At 43.2% G+C, this 18957-nt stretch overlaps 1 protein-coding gene across 1 annotated transcript in view; it reads left to right on the forward strand.

Annotated features, from left to right (window-relative positions):
• Positions 1 to 18957, forward strand: part of LOC141102974 (uncharacterized) — a 248270-nt gene that overhangs the window by 187618 nt on the left and 41695 nt on the right. The window contains exons 39-44 of the mRNA XM_073592043.1: positions 777 to 806; positions 7648 to 7677; positions 10189 to 10218; positions 10332 to 10361; positions 12564 to 12593; positions 15556 to 15585. Coding sequence (XP_073448144.1) covers positions 777 to 806; positions 7648 to 7677; positions 10189 to 10218; positions 10332 to 10361; positions 12564 to 12593; positions 15556 to 15585 — 180 coding nt within the window. The remainder of the gene's footprint in view (positions 1 to 776; positions 807 to 7647; positions 7678 to 10188; positions 10219 to 10331; positions 10362 to 12563; positions 12594 to 15555; positions 15586 to 18957) is intronic.

Raw genomic sequence — 18957 nt, forward strand, 5'->3', positions numbered from 1 at the left:
ATCTGGCTGGGTCCTTATTGTTGATAGCTCTGCAAAATGTGTGCATTTTTTGTTGCTGAAATAGTTTGTTGTGTATTTGTAGTAGAACTTGCTAGTAGAGATTTGTGACAGTTTCTTTTTACTCCTTTGTGTGTAGAGTGATGAATCTGTCTCAATCCCTCTACCCCTGAGGCTCCATTCACACTAATGCGTTTTTTGATGTATTTTGCAGAAATGCATGGGAATTTTTTAACATGGGTTCCTATGGAACATGTTCACATCAATGCATTTTTGTGCCTCTGCATTTTTGGAAAGGTTCAGGGACTTTTTTTCATGCAAAATGCAGCGTTTTGCACGTAATAGAATTCAATGGACCAGCATCAAAAACGCAAGTACAGCGTATTTACAGCAATTTAACAGTACAGCATTTTTGACGCGTTTTTTGTATTTTTTTTTTTTTACACTGTATACAGTATAATTTAAACTGTAAAAAAAAAAAACGCAAAACGCGACAAAAACACGGCAAAAACGCTGTAAAAACTCTGTTCAAAAACGCGGCAAGCACCACAAAAAACACTGCAGAAACGCTCAAAAGCAACATGCATAGATGTGAATCGAGCCTGACAGCCTTGGTGTGCCTTCACTGTCTATGATGTCTGATATTGTGACACCAAGACTAGCCAGTCAAGTGGGGTATGAGTGAAGTGGCACAGATGTTGGCCTAGTGGGACAGAAAGTATAAATGTGGTCCTGATTATTAGACCTTTTTATCAAAGCTGTATATCTGTACTTTACAGGAATGAATTGGGAAGCGATGTCTGGAGCAGGTAATCTTGATTTGTTCCACAGTAGCATTGAATATTTCATTAGCTAATAGTAATATGTCACATTCAACTGGACTTGTTCTGTAGAAGATGTTTGACACTTATTCCAACAGCTCCTTTGGTTCTAATGGGTGCCTGGAACCCCTAAATCTATAGCCAGCAGTGGTGGCTGTTGCTCAATATTTTGGTGGGGCAGCAAACAAACCTGCCCCCCTCACTCGCACATAACTCCACCACCCCCTCTCTCCTACCAGGCAAGCCTCTGTACTCACAGTGCTCCCTGCTCTCTGCACCGGCTCCCGCTCTTCCTCCCATCTGCAATCTGCCTCCGTTGAGTCTCTGCCCTCCCGGGCAACTCTCGTTACAGACCCGCTCGTTGGAGCTATGGGCTCTGCTAGGACGACGGTGCCGAGTGTGTGCTTGCAGAGGGACCGTTGCTTCTCCTCCCGGCCGAACAGGAAGTGGGTCCTGAGACCCGATTGGCCTGGAGTCCTAAGACTCCCTGGCCAATCGGGTCTCAGGACCTGCTTCCTGATCCTGATTGGACATTAGTGGACATTCTAATCATGTGCTCAAAATAAAAAAAAATCCATGCGTCTGGTGCCCTGCATGTAGATTAGAGGCCGGGCACATGGATTAGGGGCGCAGCGCCCCTGCTGCCACTAATAGCCACTGAAGTAACTCAATCACTTAAGGCGCCATTCCCACCTGAGCGATTTTCTGCTTGTAGCTTTAAGACACTCAACAAGCCAAATCCTATTAATTTCAATGGCCCCTGTTCCCATCTGAGCATTCTGTCACTTGAAGCAAAATGCCTGAAGTTCAAAAAAGTACATGAGCTTCTTTTTGGCAGATTATAAATGTTTTTGGCCCCATAGCCTTCAATAGAAAAGCCTGACTTGAGCGTTTTACCAGCGTTCTTTTCTAAAATAGCAGCTCTCTATCCGTAATTTCCTCTCCCTCTCCTCCCCCTAGTGCTTTCTATTTGCTAAACAAAAATGCCTGAAGCTGTAAAATTCTTGTAATACGCTTCTAAAACAGCTTGTGTGAAAGCTTGTGAAAACACCCTGTTTTATTTAAATAATCCTTCCAATGGTGCCATGAAATAAGGGAAAGGTGTCATTTGTTCAGGTTGCATAGCTGAAGGTGTGTATTGTTGGATTTTCATGTTAGAGATGGTAAAACAGCATTATATGTGTATAATAAATCTGTACACTGTATAAGCAGTTGTGTGGAATGTTGTAACTTGATCTTTTATTTATAAAAGCTGCATATTTGTATTTTGCATGAATGGGTTTTGGTGTTAATTCTGGAGCTGGTAATATTTAGTATTATATTTATATATAACTCCAAATAGAAATCTATCAAGTTGTATTTATTAAATTTATCAAATGTAAAAATGTAGCTAGTGTAAGTACCTGAATTTGACTTGGTATCAGGTGCTTGCAACGCCCTAAAGGGCAGAACTCAGGCTTGGAAAAGATGGGGCAGGACTGAAAGTCAATCAGGTACACTACATATAAATGCATTGACAAAGAACATGCTGATTGAGTACAGTGAGCAGAGGGGTGACATAGTTACATAGTAGGTGAGGTTGAAAAAAGTCCAACCTATGTGTGTGAGTATGTCAGTATTACATTGTATATTCCTGTATGTTGCGGTCGTTCAGGTGCTTATCTAATAGTTTTTTGAAATTATCGATGTTCCCTATCTGAGACCACCGCCTGTGGAAGGGAATTCCACATCCTTGCCGCTCTTACAGTAAATAACCCTCTACGTAGTTTAACCACTTGCCGCCCGGCCTATAGCAGAATGACGGCCAGGCGGTGGTTCAGTTACCCTGACTGGGCGTCATATGACATCCAGCAGGATAACAGCCGCCGCGCCCCCGTGGGGGCGCGCATCGCGGCGATCGGTGGCTTGGGCAGGAAGGGGGTGTAAGTGCCTGGTAATGAAGTGGTTAAGGTTAAACCTCTTTTCTTGTTAAACTCCCTTCCGCGAAAAAGACCCTATTGTGGGGTCACCAGTACGGTATTTGTAAATTTAAATCATATCCCCTCTCAAGCGTCTCTTCTCCAGAGAGAATAAGTTCAGTGCTCGCAACCTTTTCTCATAGCTAATATCCCCCAGACTCTTTATTAGCTTTATAGGAAAGGTTTCCGCGCTCACGGACCGAGGCTTGCAGCCCCCCCTTTTTACGCACCCTCAAAGGGGTGAGATATGTTAAAGCGAGTTTATAGATAGGGTGGAGTGCACATTTGCGCACCTAGGAGAGATTATATATGCAACTAGGTATCCAACACAGGTAGTGCCACTTGCCCCTATCTATAAACTCTCTTTATTAGCTTTGTTGCCCTTCTTTGTACTCGCTCCATTTCCAGTACATCCTTCCTGAGAACTGGTGCCCAGAACTGGACAGCATATTCTAGGTGCGGCCGGACCAGAGTCTTGTAGAGTGGGAGAATTATCATTTTATCTCTGGAGTTGATCCCCTTTTTAATGCAGGCCAATATTCTGTTTGCTTTGTTAGCAGCAGCTTGGCATTGCATGCCATTGCTGAGCCTACCATCTACTAGGACCCAGGTCCTTTTCCATCCTAGATTCCCCCAGAGGGTCTCCCCCCAGTGTATAGATTGCATTCATATTTTTTCCAACCAAATGCATTATTTTACATTTTCTACATTAAACCTCATTTGCCATGTAGTTGCCCACCCCATTCATTTGTTCAGATCTTTTTGCAAGGTTTCCACATACTGCGGAGACGTTATTGCCCTGCTTAGCTTGGTATTGTACGCAAATACAGTTTATGAACAAATTAAATAAGATTGGTCCCAGCACAGAACCCTGGGGAACCCCACTACCCTCCCCTGACCATTCCGAGTACTCCCCATTTATCTGTATAAATGGGTGGTGCTGCGCTAATCCTAAATACAAAACCCAGGTGGCTTAGGTAATGATCATAGTTTATATCACCAAAAAAATTAAAAATTATAAAGACTAGTTGGGTAACTAGTACAAATAGTGCGTATCACTGAGCTGGATAAAAATATCATAGGTGTAACAAAATAAGTATAATAAAACACGCATAATAAAAACTTAGATCACCATAGTAAATATCTGACTCAAAATTAGTGACAAAAAACAATCCTAAATCAAGTGCAAAGTGATTCAGGCTATGTGCATAAACAGCTCAAAAGTGACAATGTGCAATGTGCAAGCAATGTGGGGTGGTATCTACACCTCTATTAAATAAGGTATTTAGTAAACTAAACTTCACATAAAGTGCAAAATGTGCAAAAAACTCCAGAAATAGATACGGTATTGATGTCCCAAAAAATAAAATATATAATGAAAAAAAGAATTACACACAAAAAAGTCCTTTTTTGAAATATGTGACAGCAACGTGCTGACATGCACACGTTGCAATTAGAGTGCTTTAGGTGAATCACATCTCGTGCTTCTTCGTGTGCAGACACTCCAGTGGGTAGTGGCCCCTTACCTTAAAGTAATAGGGCAAAAGCATATGACCAGAAGATCTTTTGTAACATCCACCTAGGGGCTCCTGCGCGTCCCTCACCGTCCTAGATCCTAGGATAGGTTCCCTCAGGTGTAGTGCGGGGGGTTGTAAAGGATGATAGAGCAGGAGGAAAACCTAATAGTGTAATTCCGTTTGATCAAAGTAACTTGTTTTTATTATAGAAATACAGGTACTCACATTAACAATTAAAAACAGCGGTTGTATCCGACGAGCGGCGAGCTCGTAAGCATCTGACAGTGTGTGCAGCCTGTCCCGTCCCTACGCGTGACGTCACACCACACGTGACTTCTTCAGGGGATGATCCCCTGATCGCCTGAATCACTTTGCACTTTATTTAGGATTGTTTTTTGTCACTAATTTTGAGTCAGATATTTACTATGGTGATCTAAGTTTTTATTATGCGTGTTTTATTATACTTATTTTGTTACACCTATGATATTTTTATCCAGCTCAGTGATACACACTATTTGTACTAGTTACCCAACTAGTCTTTATAATTTTTTATTTTTTTGGTGATATAAACTATGATCATTACATAAGCCACCTGGGTTTTGTATTTAGGATTAGCGCAGCACCACCCATTTATACATTTAATTAAAAGGTGAGGTGTTTACCCGAACCGGCGCATGCAGCTTTTCCACCTCCAGCCGTCTCCATATCTGATAGCGCGGGAATAATTCTCCTAAATATTGGACTACCCATTTATCACCACCCTCTGAATTCGCCCTTGTAGCCAGTTTTCAATCCATGTACTCACCCTATGGTCCATGCCAAGGGACCTTATTTTGTACAGTAAACGTTTATGGGGAACTGTGTCAAATGCTTTTGCAAAATCCAGATACACCACGTCTACGGGCCTTCCTTTATCTAGATGGCAACTCACCTCCTCATAGAAGGTTAATAGACTGGTTTGGCAAGAACGATTCTTCATGAATCCGCGCTGTATACTGCTCATGATACCGTTCTAATTACTAAAATCTTGTATATACCCTGTTTCCCCCGAAAATAAGACCTAGTGTGATTGTTGGTGATGGCTGCAATATAAGCCCTACCCCCCAAATAAGCCCCAGTTAAAGTCCGTGTAGGTCTTATTTTCAGGGTAGGGCTTATTTTCGGGGAAACAGGGTAGGGCTTATTTGGGGGGTAGGGCTTATATTACAGCCATCACTGACAATCACGCTAGGTCTTATTTTCGGGGAAACAGGGTAGTCCCTTATCATCCCCTCCAAGAGCTTACATACTATTGATGTTAGGCTAACTGGTCTGTAATTCCCAGGGATGTATTTTGGGCCCTTTTTAAATATTGGTGCTACATTGGTTCCCTAGGTACCCTCGGATGCAAGCCATCCGGTCCCGGTGATTTATTAATGTTAGGTTTCCCAAGTCTAATTTTAATTCTGTCCGTTAACCATGGAGGTGCTTTCTGTGATGTGTCATGAGGATAAACGCTGCAGTTTTGGTTACTGAAGTCCCCCGATTCGCTCGTGAAGAATGAGGAGAAGAATAAATTCAATACCTTCGCTATCTCCCCATCCTTTGTAACCAGATGTCCTTCCTCATTCTTTATGGGGCCAATATGGTCTGTCCTCCCTTTTTTAAATCAAGCAGTTTGTTATGGGGGCTTTAGGAGGGGGGAAGAGCCAGGAGTGACAGCAGGGGACCCAAGAAGAGGAGGATTGGAGCTTCTCTGTGCAAAACCATTGCAAAGCAGGTAAGTATAACATGTTTGTTGATTTAATATAAAAGATTTAGCCCGGGTTCACACCTATGCGAATTAGATGTGCGTTTCCGCACATCTAATTCGCATAGCAGGAGAATGTGACTGGCTCCCTATGGAGCCGGTTCACATATCTCCGGGGCGGCTGCGGTGCGCACTGCACAAAAATGCTGTGCGTCTTTGGCTGCGTTTCAGGGCCGAATTCAGGCATAGAATCGGCCCTGATTCGTCCCTGAAATGGTGAACAGGGACGCACAGCGCTCCTGTGCGGTCCGCAGCGCATTATGGTGTGAACCCGGGCTTAAGCTTTACAATCACTTTAACTGTTCGTGGTGTTATCCACCTGGCTAGAATGTGTAAGTATAATCTGCAATCTAGATGCCAGCAGACTGAGAGCGATCAACACTTGGTTTAGTTAACTGCACAATTAACCTGTTACACACCAAATCGCAGCCACAATGTGTTTTATTAGAAACATAAGCCGTCCGAACAATTTACTGTGTATTTACAGTTCAGTTACTCTGGGTCCCTATACCTAAAAGTGTCCAACTCTTCCAGTCATGGTTTCTACCCTGTTTCCCCGAAAATAAGACCTAGCGTGATTGTCAGTGATGGCTGCAATATAAGCCCTACCCCCCAAATAAGCCCTACCCTGTTTCCCTGAAAATAAGCCCTACCCTGAAAACAAGACCTACAAGGGCTTTAAGTAGGGCTTACTTGGGGGGTAGGGCTTATATTGCAGCCATCACCGACAATCACGCTAGGTCTTATTTTCGGGGAAACAGTGTAGGTGTATTGATTTAGACCCCTTTCACACTGGGGCACTTTGCAGGCACTACAGTGCTAAAAATAGCGATTGCAAAGTGCCCTGAAACAGCCGCTGCAGTCTCTCCAATGTGAAAGCCCTGAGGGCTTTCACACTGGAGCGCTGCACTGGCAGGACGCTAAAAAAAGTCCTGCTAGCAGCATCTTTGGAGCGGTAAAGGAGCAGTGTATACACTGCTCCTTCACCGCTCCTGCCCATTTAAATCAACGGGGCAGCGCTGCTATACTGCTGGCATAGCGCTGCTGCAGCGACGCTTTGTGGGCGGTTTTAACCCTTTTTCTGCCGCTAGCGTGGGTTAAAACCGCCCCACTAGCTGCCGAATAGCGCTGCTAAAACGACGGTAAAGCGGCACTAAATATAGCACCGCTTTACCGCCGACGCCCCCACCGCCCCAGTGTGAAAGGGGCCTTAGAATAGAAAAACAGGTTGAAGGTTCAAGCTCTCTGCACCCAGTTTCAGCATTCCTTGTGGGACTTTTACATCTGATAAAGTTAGTGGGATAATAAGACTACCTTGTCAAGTGGAATAAGAGGAAGGCAGCACAGCGCTATTAAACTGGAAGGACGGGAAGTATAAATTTGCTCTGGTTATAGGAAAATCTTTTTTTAAAGCAGCTTATTTTACAGGAATTAACTGGGGTACAATCCCTGGAGCAGGTAATATTTTTTTTTTTCTTTAATTTAAATGATTTGTATATTCTATAGACAGCTGCATGGCATATAAGAAAACCTTTTTGAAAAAGTTAAAGTTTTGTATTTTACAGGAATGAATATGGGTGAAAACTCTGGAGCCGGTAATATTGTGTTTTTCATTTTTTATACATTTAAAACCACATACTATTCCAAATATAAGTGTACAGTAATGGGTTATATTTAAAGAAGAACTAAACCCACTTTGCCAAAAGAAAGTTGAAATAAAAAAAGTTCCACAAATGTAATTAGATCTTAATCAGACATAACTTTTTTTTCTGCAGTGTGTTCATATGCATTCTGCCTACTAGCACATGCTCAGGATATTCAAGGCACACCTCTAGTGATAATCATCAAAATTACCATTGTGCTATGTCAGATTTTTATTCCATCTTTCAAGCCCTGTAAGTGGCTGGCATCATAGCTGGTGTGCAGCACCATGGCGACTGCAATTATGAGGACCTACATAAACTATGCAATCAATTTGTATCCAACAAGGCAAGCCCTTACACTACACCGCTGATGGTAGATCAAATGATGACCATACAACATACTGTATAATTTGATTGCATAATCTCCTTTAGGCCACGTTCACACCTGTATGATTTTCTTGAAGCTTGTAGCTCTAAAATGCTCAACAAGCCAAACCCATTTCATTTCAAAGGCCCCTGTTCACATCTGAGCGTTCTGTCACCTGAAGCAAAACACCTGTGTCTCAGAAAAGTATGCAAGCTTCTTTTTGGCAGATTCCAATCGTTTTTGACCCATAGACTTTAATAGAAATGCCTGACGAGCAATTTGTGACAGGGTTTTCTGCTCAAACAGCAGCTTTCCACCCCTAATTTCCTCTCCCTTTCCTCCCGCTAGTGCTTTCTGTTGACCAAACAAAAAATGCCTGAATCTGTGAAATGCTTGTAATACGCTTCTAAAATGCTTTGAAAACATGTAAAATGCCCGCAGCGGCAGCTCTATCACATGCACCTTCACCAGGCCTGAGCGTGGGGGGTGAAGAGATTGCAAAGAGACTTGCATCAGCGAGACCCAAATATTTATACCCTTTTCCATAATGCACCACTACCAAAGGAAACATCTAGTGGTGGGCTGGGAAAAGATATGAAAATTCATAATCCATATCTACTGTGGGATCACTCACTAATACTAGAGGTGACAGTGCCACCTACTGATGGAAGGGAGAACTGACAGCCAGACTGGGCTTGGGGGGAAATTGAACAAACCACAAACTACAAGACTACATTGGCTGACTACAGCCATCCAGGACCTAATGTTTGAACAATCCTGCTTAAGACATGGTGGCTATAGTTTCTTTTATTAAGATATCAGCCACAGCCTGGGTAAAAAAAAACACATCTGCCAGCATACTGCAAAGAAGGGCCCTTGCTCTATGTGGAGAAGCAATGGTCTCTCTGCAGAGGTCGGGGAGTTTCAGACCTTTACCAGGAACATACCCCAACATGAATAGCCACCCAAGTAACTAATTTGCTTACATCTATGACCATTGGATATGTCAAGGCAGATCTTAATGTTGCGATATATGATGAAAAGTGTGAAAGTTTGTGAAACCACCCTGTACCATTTACATAATCCTTAACATGCTGCTATTAATTAAGGGAAAGGTGCCATTTGTTCAGGTTGTATACCTGAAGGTGCGAATTGTTGGATTGTCATGTTAGCGATGGTAAAATAGCATTATATGTATATGTAGCGGTACCCTCGTGAGGGCTGCTGAGTGTTGTAGTCCACCTGTCACCCTTCCCAGCCAGGCACACAATTTCCAGTCACTCTTTAGATAGAAAACAGTTCATGCACTTTGTTTTTTTTTTTTGTTTTTCTTGTTTTATATTGAGGGGAATTAACTTGGATGGGATAAGGGAATATGGGATGCCCACTGAATTGAAGAATATTTACACAGGACCAGCTATATACACTCCTTGTATTTACACTCCAGTCTTCACTCCAGCACAACACTTGCTTGCAGACTATTCCTCCTCAACACCTCCAGCACATCACTTGCTTGTACTTCCAGGACCAACTAGCACAGTTTAGGCCCGACACTGGCTCAGCCAGGCCTTGCAAGTTCCCTTTGTGGGTAGGGGCCTAGGATCCCTATTGTGTAGCAAAAAATATGACAGTCCTTGGTGCTAGTTGTCCTACACGTGGCTACTTCTCCCAGCACCAGCACCTCTCAGGTCATGCCAGCCCTTATGGCTGCAGTCACCTCTCCCCTGCCCATTCTTCCGCAATCCACTCTTCTGGTTCTACACCCATCCCAGATTGCTCTCTCCCAGTCCTCTCAGGCATGCCTCCCCAGGTCGAGGTCGAGACCCACTCTATGTGTCTTATGGAGACACAGAGCAGGGATCGGGAGTGAGCATGCACAAGTACCCCCATAGCAAGTGGCTTGCTATGGGGACATTCATAGGGGGGAAGAGCCAGGAGTGACAGCAGGGGATAAAGTTAGTGGGATAATAAGACTACCTTTTAAGTGGAATAAGAGGGAGGTAGCACAGCGCTATTAAACTGGAAGGACAGGAATTATAAATCCGCTCTGGTTATAGGAAAATCTTTTTTTAAAGCAGCTTATTTCAATTTTACAGGAATGAACTGGGGTACAAACCCTGGAGCAGGTAATAACTGTTTTATTTATTTATTTTAATTTAAATGATTTGTATATTCTATAGACACCTGCATGGGATATAAGAAAACCTTTTTGAAAAAGATGAATTTTTGTATTTTACAGGAATGAATATGGGTGGAAAATATGGACCCGGTAATATTGTGTTTTATTTTTTTCTTTAATTTTTCTATTTAAAACCACATACTATTCCCAATATAAGTATACAGTAATGGGTTATATTTAAAGAAGAACTAAACCCACTTTGCCAAAAGAAAGTTGAAATAAAAAAAGTTCCACAAATGTTATTAGATCCTTAATCAGACATGAAAAAAAGCACATGCTCAGGGTATTCAAAGCACACCTCTAGTGATAATCATCGCAATTACCAGTGTACTATGTCAGATTTTGATTCCATCTGTCAAGCCCTAGAAGTGGCTGGCATCATAGCTGGTGTGCAGCACCATGGCGACTGCAATCTGACTGTACAATCTTTGTACAACCAACTCTACATTTGCCAAAACTGTATTATGAGGACCTACATTAACTATGCAATCAATTTGTATCCAATCAGGCAGGCCCTTACATTATGTTGATCTACTGTCGGTAGATCTAAGGATGACCATACAACATACAATCTGATTGTATAATCTCCTTTAAATCTACCATCAACTTGGTAGTGCTAGGGTTGTCTTGAATTGATACTAATTGAATAGATTGTTTAGGTTTCACTTCATTTTACATAGATTTACCAAATCTAAAAGATTGTACAAAGTACAATAAATATGTATAGTGCATGGCCAGCTTACAGGAAATTGTACAATCCGATTTTAAAGTCCATTGTGAGCTTAAGATAGCGGCATGCTCAGCAGTTAGGACAGTTTCGTTCTGCTTTAATTCAAGATAAATGGTTTTCTGCATTTATTATTAAAGCCCAACTGATCTTTCCATCTAAATCAGCTAAATACATTCCAGGTTTATCAAAGCAAAAGGTGTGCAAAGTTTTACAGTTCTTAAGCACCCCCTGACCCAGGAGGCATGGCAATAACCCCCAGAGACAGGGTGGGCTGACATTTTGTCTCAGAAGTAGATCTCTTGGGCATAGTGGGACATAAAGACAGATGGGCGCCCGCCACTTTTAGGTGAAAACACAAAAAGATTTATTACTATCAATGGAAGAGAGGTTTAGGGGTGCAGATGCTCAAGATTAAAGCAACTTGTCGAGGAAGGAAAAAGGGCCATTAGGTCGAATCTGACACTCCTGTGTTTTAATATCCTTATGTGAACAATATGATCAGCGACCATTTATCTCCAGGAGAGTTGACCAACCTCCATGGTACTCCATCCTGTTCCTAATGTTCTACAGGAGAGTCACCTAGTCTCCATGGGACTCCATCTTGCCTCCAGTAAAGATCAGCAGCACCAGGCCCCAGCTCCAGGCCTAAAGACATCAAGTCCCCATTTGGCAGGCAGACCCACAGCAGCGGCAGCTCTGTCACATGCACCCTCCCCAGGCCTGAGCCTAGGGGGAAGAGACTTGCAACAGCCAACCTCGAATATATTTATACCCTTTCCCATAATGCACTGCTGGCAAAGGAAACTCCTAGTGGTGGGCTGGGAAAAGATATGCATATTCATAATCGATAACTACTTTGAGATCTCTCACTAATACCAGAGGTGACACTGCTACCTACTGACAGAAGGAAGAACTGACAGCCAGGCTGGACTTAGGGAAAACTGAACAAACCACAGAAAACAAATTGGCGTTGGCTGACTACAGCCATCCAGAACTTAATGTTTGGACAATCCTGCTTAAGGCAGGGTGGCTACAGTTTGTTTTATTTAGATATCAGCCAAAGCCTGGGTACAAAAGCATATCCTGTACCAGCATACTGCAGAGAAGGACCCTTGCTCTATGTAGAGAAGCAATGGTCTCTCTGCAGAGGTCTGACACTCTCCCTGCTGAGCCAGAGTTCTCCAATCAGCATGAGTTCTGAGTCAGCGGGAGGAAATTTCAGACCGTTGCCAGGTACATACCACCCAAGTAACTCGCTTAAATCTATTACCGTGGGATGTGTCAAGGCACATCTTGATTGTCCAATATATGATGGAAAGTGGGAACATTTGTCAAACCACCCTGTTATATTTACGTAATCTTTCCCATGGTGCCATGATTTAAGGGAAAGGTGCCATTTGTTCAGGTTGCATAGCTGAAGGTGTGTATTGTCGGTTTGCCATTTTAGAGATGGTAAAACAACATTTTATGTATATACTAAATCTGTACAATATATAAGCAGTTATGTGGAATGTAATATGATGATTTTTTTTTAATAAAAGTTGCATATTTGTATTTTGCAGGAATGGGTTTTGGTGTTAATTCTGGAGCTGGTAATATTTAGTTCTATGTTTATATATAACTCCAATTTGAAATCTGTTGTAATGGATTGTATTTAAAGCTGAACTCCAAGTTGTATCAATGTATCAAATCTAAAAATGCAGCTAGTGTAAGTACCTGAATTTGACTTGGTTTCAGCTGCTTGCAATTCCCTAAAAGGCTTGGAGAGGAAGGGGTGGGACTGAAAGCCAATCAGGTGTACTGTAAAGAAAGGCATTGACAAATATCAACTTATCCTATCAGGAACTTATCATCAATTTGCTGCTCTTTTTTCATAGCCCAATTAGCAGGCTGAGTGAATAGCAGTGATGAGAGAATACCAATGTATTCCTTAAAATGGTTATAAAATCAGAAGGGTTTTACCTTAATGCCATCTATGCAGTGTGGTAAAAACCCTTCTGTATGCAGTCCCCCTAAATATGTACCTGAGCCTGATCTCAATCCAGCAAAGTGCACAAGAGCTGAGGCTTTCTCTTAGATCTATGGCTTCTGATTGGCTCAGATACAGCAGCAGGAGCCATTGGCTCCCACTGCTGTCAACCAGAGCCAGTATTAGGGAGTGGGGCTGAGGCTCAGAGGGCTCAAGAGAAAATAGCTGCCACAATGGGTTTTATTAGAAACATAAACCATCCACAATATCTAAGAATACGCAGGTACTCCTCAAAAAATTTTAATATTATCAAAAAGTTAATGTATTTCAATAATTCAATTCAAAAAGTGAAACACATATATTTTATATAGATGCCTTACACACAGAGTGATATATTTAAGCATTTCCTTTTTTACATTTTGATGATTGTGGCTTATAGCTAGTAAAAACCCAAGATTCAGTATCTCATAAAATCTGAATAATACAATACAATACAATACAATTAAAAAAAGCATTTTTAATACAAAAATGTTGGTTTACTGAAAAGTATGTCCATGTACAGTATAGTATGCACTATACCAATACTTGGTCGGGGTGCCTTTTGCATGAATTACTGCATCAATGCAGCGTGGCATGGAGGCGATCAGCCTGTGGCACTGCTGAGGTGTTATGGAAGCCCAGGTTTCTTTGATAGCGGCCTTCGGCTCGTCTGCATTGTTGGGTCTGGTGTCTCTCATCTTCTTCTTGACAATATCCCACAGATTCTCTATGGGGTTTAGGTCAGGCGAGTTTGCTGGCCAATCAAGCACAGTGATACCATGATCATTAAACCAGGTATTGGTACTTTTGGCAGTGTGAGCAGGTGCCAAGTCCTGCTGTAAAATGAAATCAGCATCTCCATAAAACTGGAAGCATGAAGTGTTCTAGAATTTCCTGGTAGAAGACTGCGCTGACTTTGGACTTGATAAAACACAGTGGACCAACACCAGCAGATGACATGGCTCCCCAAATCATCACTGACTGTGAAAAATGTTGCATTTCATTTGGAAATCAAAGTCCCAGAGTCTGGAGGAAGAGTGGAGAGGCACAGAATCCAAGTTGCATGAGGTCCAGTGTGAAGTTTCTACAGTCAGTGATGTATGCATGTATTGCATTGGCGTTAATGCGCACTTAGCCGCGTTAGTGCTAAGCAGCTCTATTTTCCACTACCAAATCCAATTACTACAGCTTAAAAAAGCTTGATACAGCTTAACGCTGTATACAGAGTTAACGCGCATTTAGCTGTGTTTTAGCCCTGGGTTTTTTTTTTACAGCTTGAAAATGCCTATGCCGCTTATAGCTCCTAAAAGCCTATGGGAGTTATTTACTAAAATTGGAGCATTCAAAATCTGATGCAGCTTTGCAAAGAAAACAATCAGCTTCCAAGTTTCATTGTCAAAGCTTAATTGAACAAGCTGAAGTTAGAAGCTGATTGGCTACCATGCAAAGCTGCACTAGATCCTGAGTGCTGTGTTATGCTTTGTGTCTATCTCTTAAGGTTCTTGCGGTAAAACCAAGGAAGCTTAGACTTCTGTATCAATGCTTTACTAAACAGGAAAGCTGCACATACAACTGTAGAATACACAATACAACACATACAACTGTAGAATACGCAATACAACACAACTCATAGCTTATACAAATATGCCTACAAATATAAACATGTACAATATGTACTCATTAAGTAAACTAAACCGTTACACAATTTAGGGTTTAAGATGTAATGTCCTTCATGGTTCCTTGCTCAGAGTCCAAAACGTCTCCAAAGTTCTCGAGCTTCTCGCATCCATGTCTTCCTCTTTGTCCTTGCAAACACATCTCCCTTCCTCTCTCCACATGCTTGTTTCAAAAGACCCCAAGCCCCTCCCACCAACTTCCTTCATACCAACTTCCTCTGCTCAGTTCCAAAACCTATCCAACTGCTTTATTTACATATCATTGAAGGGGAAGAGCCTCTGTAAACATATGCTCTTAAAAAATAAAAATAATTTACCATCTAACTGTTCCTAGACTGCATGGGAAGCTCTGTACCATTGTTCTCAGGGCTCTAATTTAGGGCTCTAATTTAGAGGTATGTGCAGGGCTCTAATTTAGAGGTATGTGCCCTATCAGTGACTCAGAAAATATTTAAACTAAAGACAAAAGAGACAGACAAGGGATTAGCATTCTATAAAGGAAGTCAAAAGAAGCAGCCTACACATTTCTCGTATAACAGGTTTCATTTAGGAGAAGCTTTTTTTCCAAAATTGTTTTCTGGAAATTTTATAGATAGGCAACCCCTATCCTCATATTGATTAGTGGTTTCAAATTAATAACTACTGCAGTAGGGGAACAGACACGAAAAATACACTCAGCATCTTTCCAAAATAACTGTTCTGTTTTATTTGACGCAATTGAAGGTTTTTATACACATAATTACGTACAGTTGGTATCACATTTTTATTACAGTTGTACTTTTATGGTAACAAGGGGCGTAACATAGACAGGCTAATTCTAACCAGGACTCGAAAGAATGCAAACATGTAATGTATATTTGGATTTCACAGGTATGAATTGGAATGCAAAACAAGGAACGGGTAATATATAGTTTTATTTTTTTGACTCATAAAATCTGCCATACAACATTTAGTTCAAACAAGAACAGTTTTATATAAGGTAAAAAAAAGACTGAAAAAAGTATGTATGCCAGTGCCAAGAAAGAAAGCTGAAGCATCATCAAATCCATGTCATGTGTGCATGAGTACATGTTTGCATGAGAACTGCATTCTCCCAATGCAAGCCAATAGTGATGCAAACGAAGTTTGATGCTGTTAACGTGCTTGGAAACCCTTACTTATACCCAGTGAAGTGATTCGTTTTAGGTGATGCAGAGAGGTGAAACAAATTTTCTTACATGTGTTGTACCTGTTTATCTGCTGCCCTCCCTGATCTACAGCATTCTAATTCACACAGATCAAAGACTTTTACCCAGCTTCAGAAGGCAGGGGGTGGGGATCTGACATCACACACTGCTCAGCATAAAGCATAGAGCTGAGTGTAATCTGAGACCTAAATGGAATAAATGGACACACCCCCTCTACACAACTTCATAGCAAAACATGCTCAGATGAGGCAGTCAGTTACTTGTTTTGTGCTGGAGGGGGGACAGAGTCATCTGCTGGGAATGTCTACTGTCAACTTATGCAGATAGCCGATAGATAGCAGATAATGGAAGGAGACAGCAGAGCAGTGGCGGCCCTGTCCATAGGGAGCGCACAGGCACTGCCCCCCCAAGCTATTCACAAAAAAAGGTGACCAGGCACCGGACACACGGCAGTCTATGGGAAGCTTCTCAGCTTGTAATCAGCTGATTGCAAGCTGGGAAGCTGATTTGCCCATGTTCAGGGCGTGTTTGGGGCACAAGCGATGTGCCCGCAAACACTCCCACTCTTCAATGATTTGTTTCTGGCCGCCTGTTCCTTATTTTTATTGGCGGGGACCAGAGGACAGTGGGCGGTCCTTTTTCAGCATCACTTCCGGTTTCCCGCCTCACTGTGCGGTGGACTGGGCATCTTGTAGAAAGATGCTGGAGTTTCCATTCATTCACCTACCTGCGACTCGCTACTCTGGGCGCTTGACCCTTCACAGCATAAGACTGAACTTCCCTGGAACAGCCGGCAGCAGCGATGGATGTCACGACGATCACACAGTAAGTGTCTGGTAGGGGGAATGGCCAGCCTCTGCTCTCTACATAGAGGACAGATAAGATTGTCAGGTGAGGGGTTGGGGAACAAGTGCACTGTTTATAGAGAGGTAAGATAATGAAGCCAGCAGTGTGTGTGCAGCTTCTTACTTTCTCACTCACTTTCTCCACTTCCCCCTCTCCCTAACCTGGCTGCTTGGAATGCCGTGGCCATGCTGGAACAATCACACCAGGCCGTGAGGGGACCATGAGAGTGTTTAAGAGGGGATGGGTTAACCTGTCAATGTGTGTGTGTGTGTGTATGTGTGTGTGTGTGTTTGTACATGTCTACTGCCTGTGTGTGTGCTACACTGAGACATGGGAGAACACTGGCTGCATGCTGAGAGACCCCTCCCCCACTGTATACACAGCACGTCACAGTACACAGTCCCTGACCTGGACACCAGTCCCTCTCCTTCACCCACTACTGTGTATGGCATTTTCCAGGTCCCTGTTTAACCACTTCAGCTTCAAAAGTTTTATCCCCCTTCCTGACCAGGTCATTTTTTGCGATACAGCACTGCCTCGCTTTAACTGACAATTGCGCGGTCGTGCGATGCTGTACCCAAACAAAATCGATGTCCTTTTTTTCCCAAAAATAGAGCTTTCTTTTGGTGGTGTTTGATCACCTCTGCATTTTTTATTTTATGTGCTATAAACAAAAAAAAAAGAGCGACACTTCATTCCAGGGACATAACACTTCATTCCAGGGACACAACACTTCATTCCAGGGACATTCCACTTAATTCCAGGGACACAGGGTCACACCACTTCATTCCAGGGACACAGGGACACTCCACTTTATTCCGGGGACACAGGGTTACACCACTTCATTCCAGGGACACAGGGACACTCCACTTCATTCCGGGGACACAGGGTTACACCACTTCATTCCAGGGACACAGGGACACTCCACTTCATTCCGGGGACACAGGGTCACACCACTTCATTCCAGGGACACACCACTTCATTCTAGGGACACACCACTTCATTTCAAGGGCACAGGGACACTCCACTTCATTCCGGGGACACAGGGTCACACCACTTCATTCCAGGGACACAGGAACACTCCACTTCATTCCGGGGACACAGGGTCACACCACTTCATTCCAGGGACACACCACTTCATTCCAGGGACACACCACTTCATTTCAAGGGCACAGGGACACTCCACTTCATTCCAGGGACACACCACTTCCATAGTTGCCAACATTGTAAAAAAAAATTTCGGGACACTTTTTTTTTGGCTGTAGGCGGAGTCTTATAATTAAGGGGTGGGGCATGCGTTTGTAGGTGTGACAGGTAAAAATAAAAATGTGCCGCAAAATGGGCGTGGTTTACGCAAAATAGTGGGAGTGGCTTAAATGGGCGTGGCTCAAGTGGGTGTGGTTAGAGTCTGAGATGAATGAGGGATGGAGAGGGAAAGGGGGAGAGGGATGGAGGGACAGCAGCCCTAGATCCTACACAACAAAAGAAGTATGTGTATTCTAGAAAGTTTAACAGCATCAGCAGATAAAGATACTCCATACACCTTGTGTTAGCACTTCAATCATCCCGGCACCATGGTTGTTATGGTGTCAGGATGATTGAAGTGCATTATTTCTATTACATTGTAATCTAGAATGAAAGCATTCAACTCACCATAATGCCGAATCAGTGGGATCCCTGAGCGTGTCACCTGCCACGTTGCCTGCCACCAGCAGAGTCCATCCTTGCATCAAGTGTCCCAGCAGAGTCTGTCCTTGCATCAGGTGCCCCCAGCAGAGTCCCTCCTTGCATCAGGTGCCCCCAGCAGAGTCTGTCTTTGCATCAGGTGCCCCCAGCAGAGTCTGTTCTTGCATCAGGTGTCCCAGCAGAGTCTGTCCTTGCATCAGGTGCCCCCAGCAGAGTCCATCCTTGCGTCAGGTGCCCCCCAGCAGAGTCCGTCCTTGCATCAGGTGCCCCCAGCAGAGTCCATCAATGCATCAAGTGCCCCCAGCAGAGTCTGTCCTTGCATCAGGTGCCCCCAGCAGAGTCCGTTCTTGCATCAGGTGCCCCCAGCGGAGCCCCTCCTTACATCAGATGTCCCACAGCGGAGCCCCTCCTTACAGCAGGTGTCCCCAGCAGGGCCCCTCCTTACATCAGGTGTCCCCAGCGGAGCCCCCCTTACATCAGGTGTCCCCAGCGGTGCCCCTCCTTACATCAGGTGTCCCCAACAGTGCCCCTCCTTATATCAGATGTCCCCAGC

This window comes from Aquarana catesbeiana, linkage group LG07 (assembly GCF_042186555.1).
Source record: "Aquarana catesbeiana isolate 2022-GZ linkage group LG07, ASM4218655v1, whole genome shotgun sequence".
Taxonomy (NCBI): Eukaryota; Metazoa; Chordata; class Amphibia; order Anura; family Ranidae; genus Aquarana; species Aquarana catesbeiana.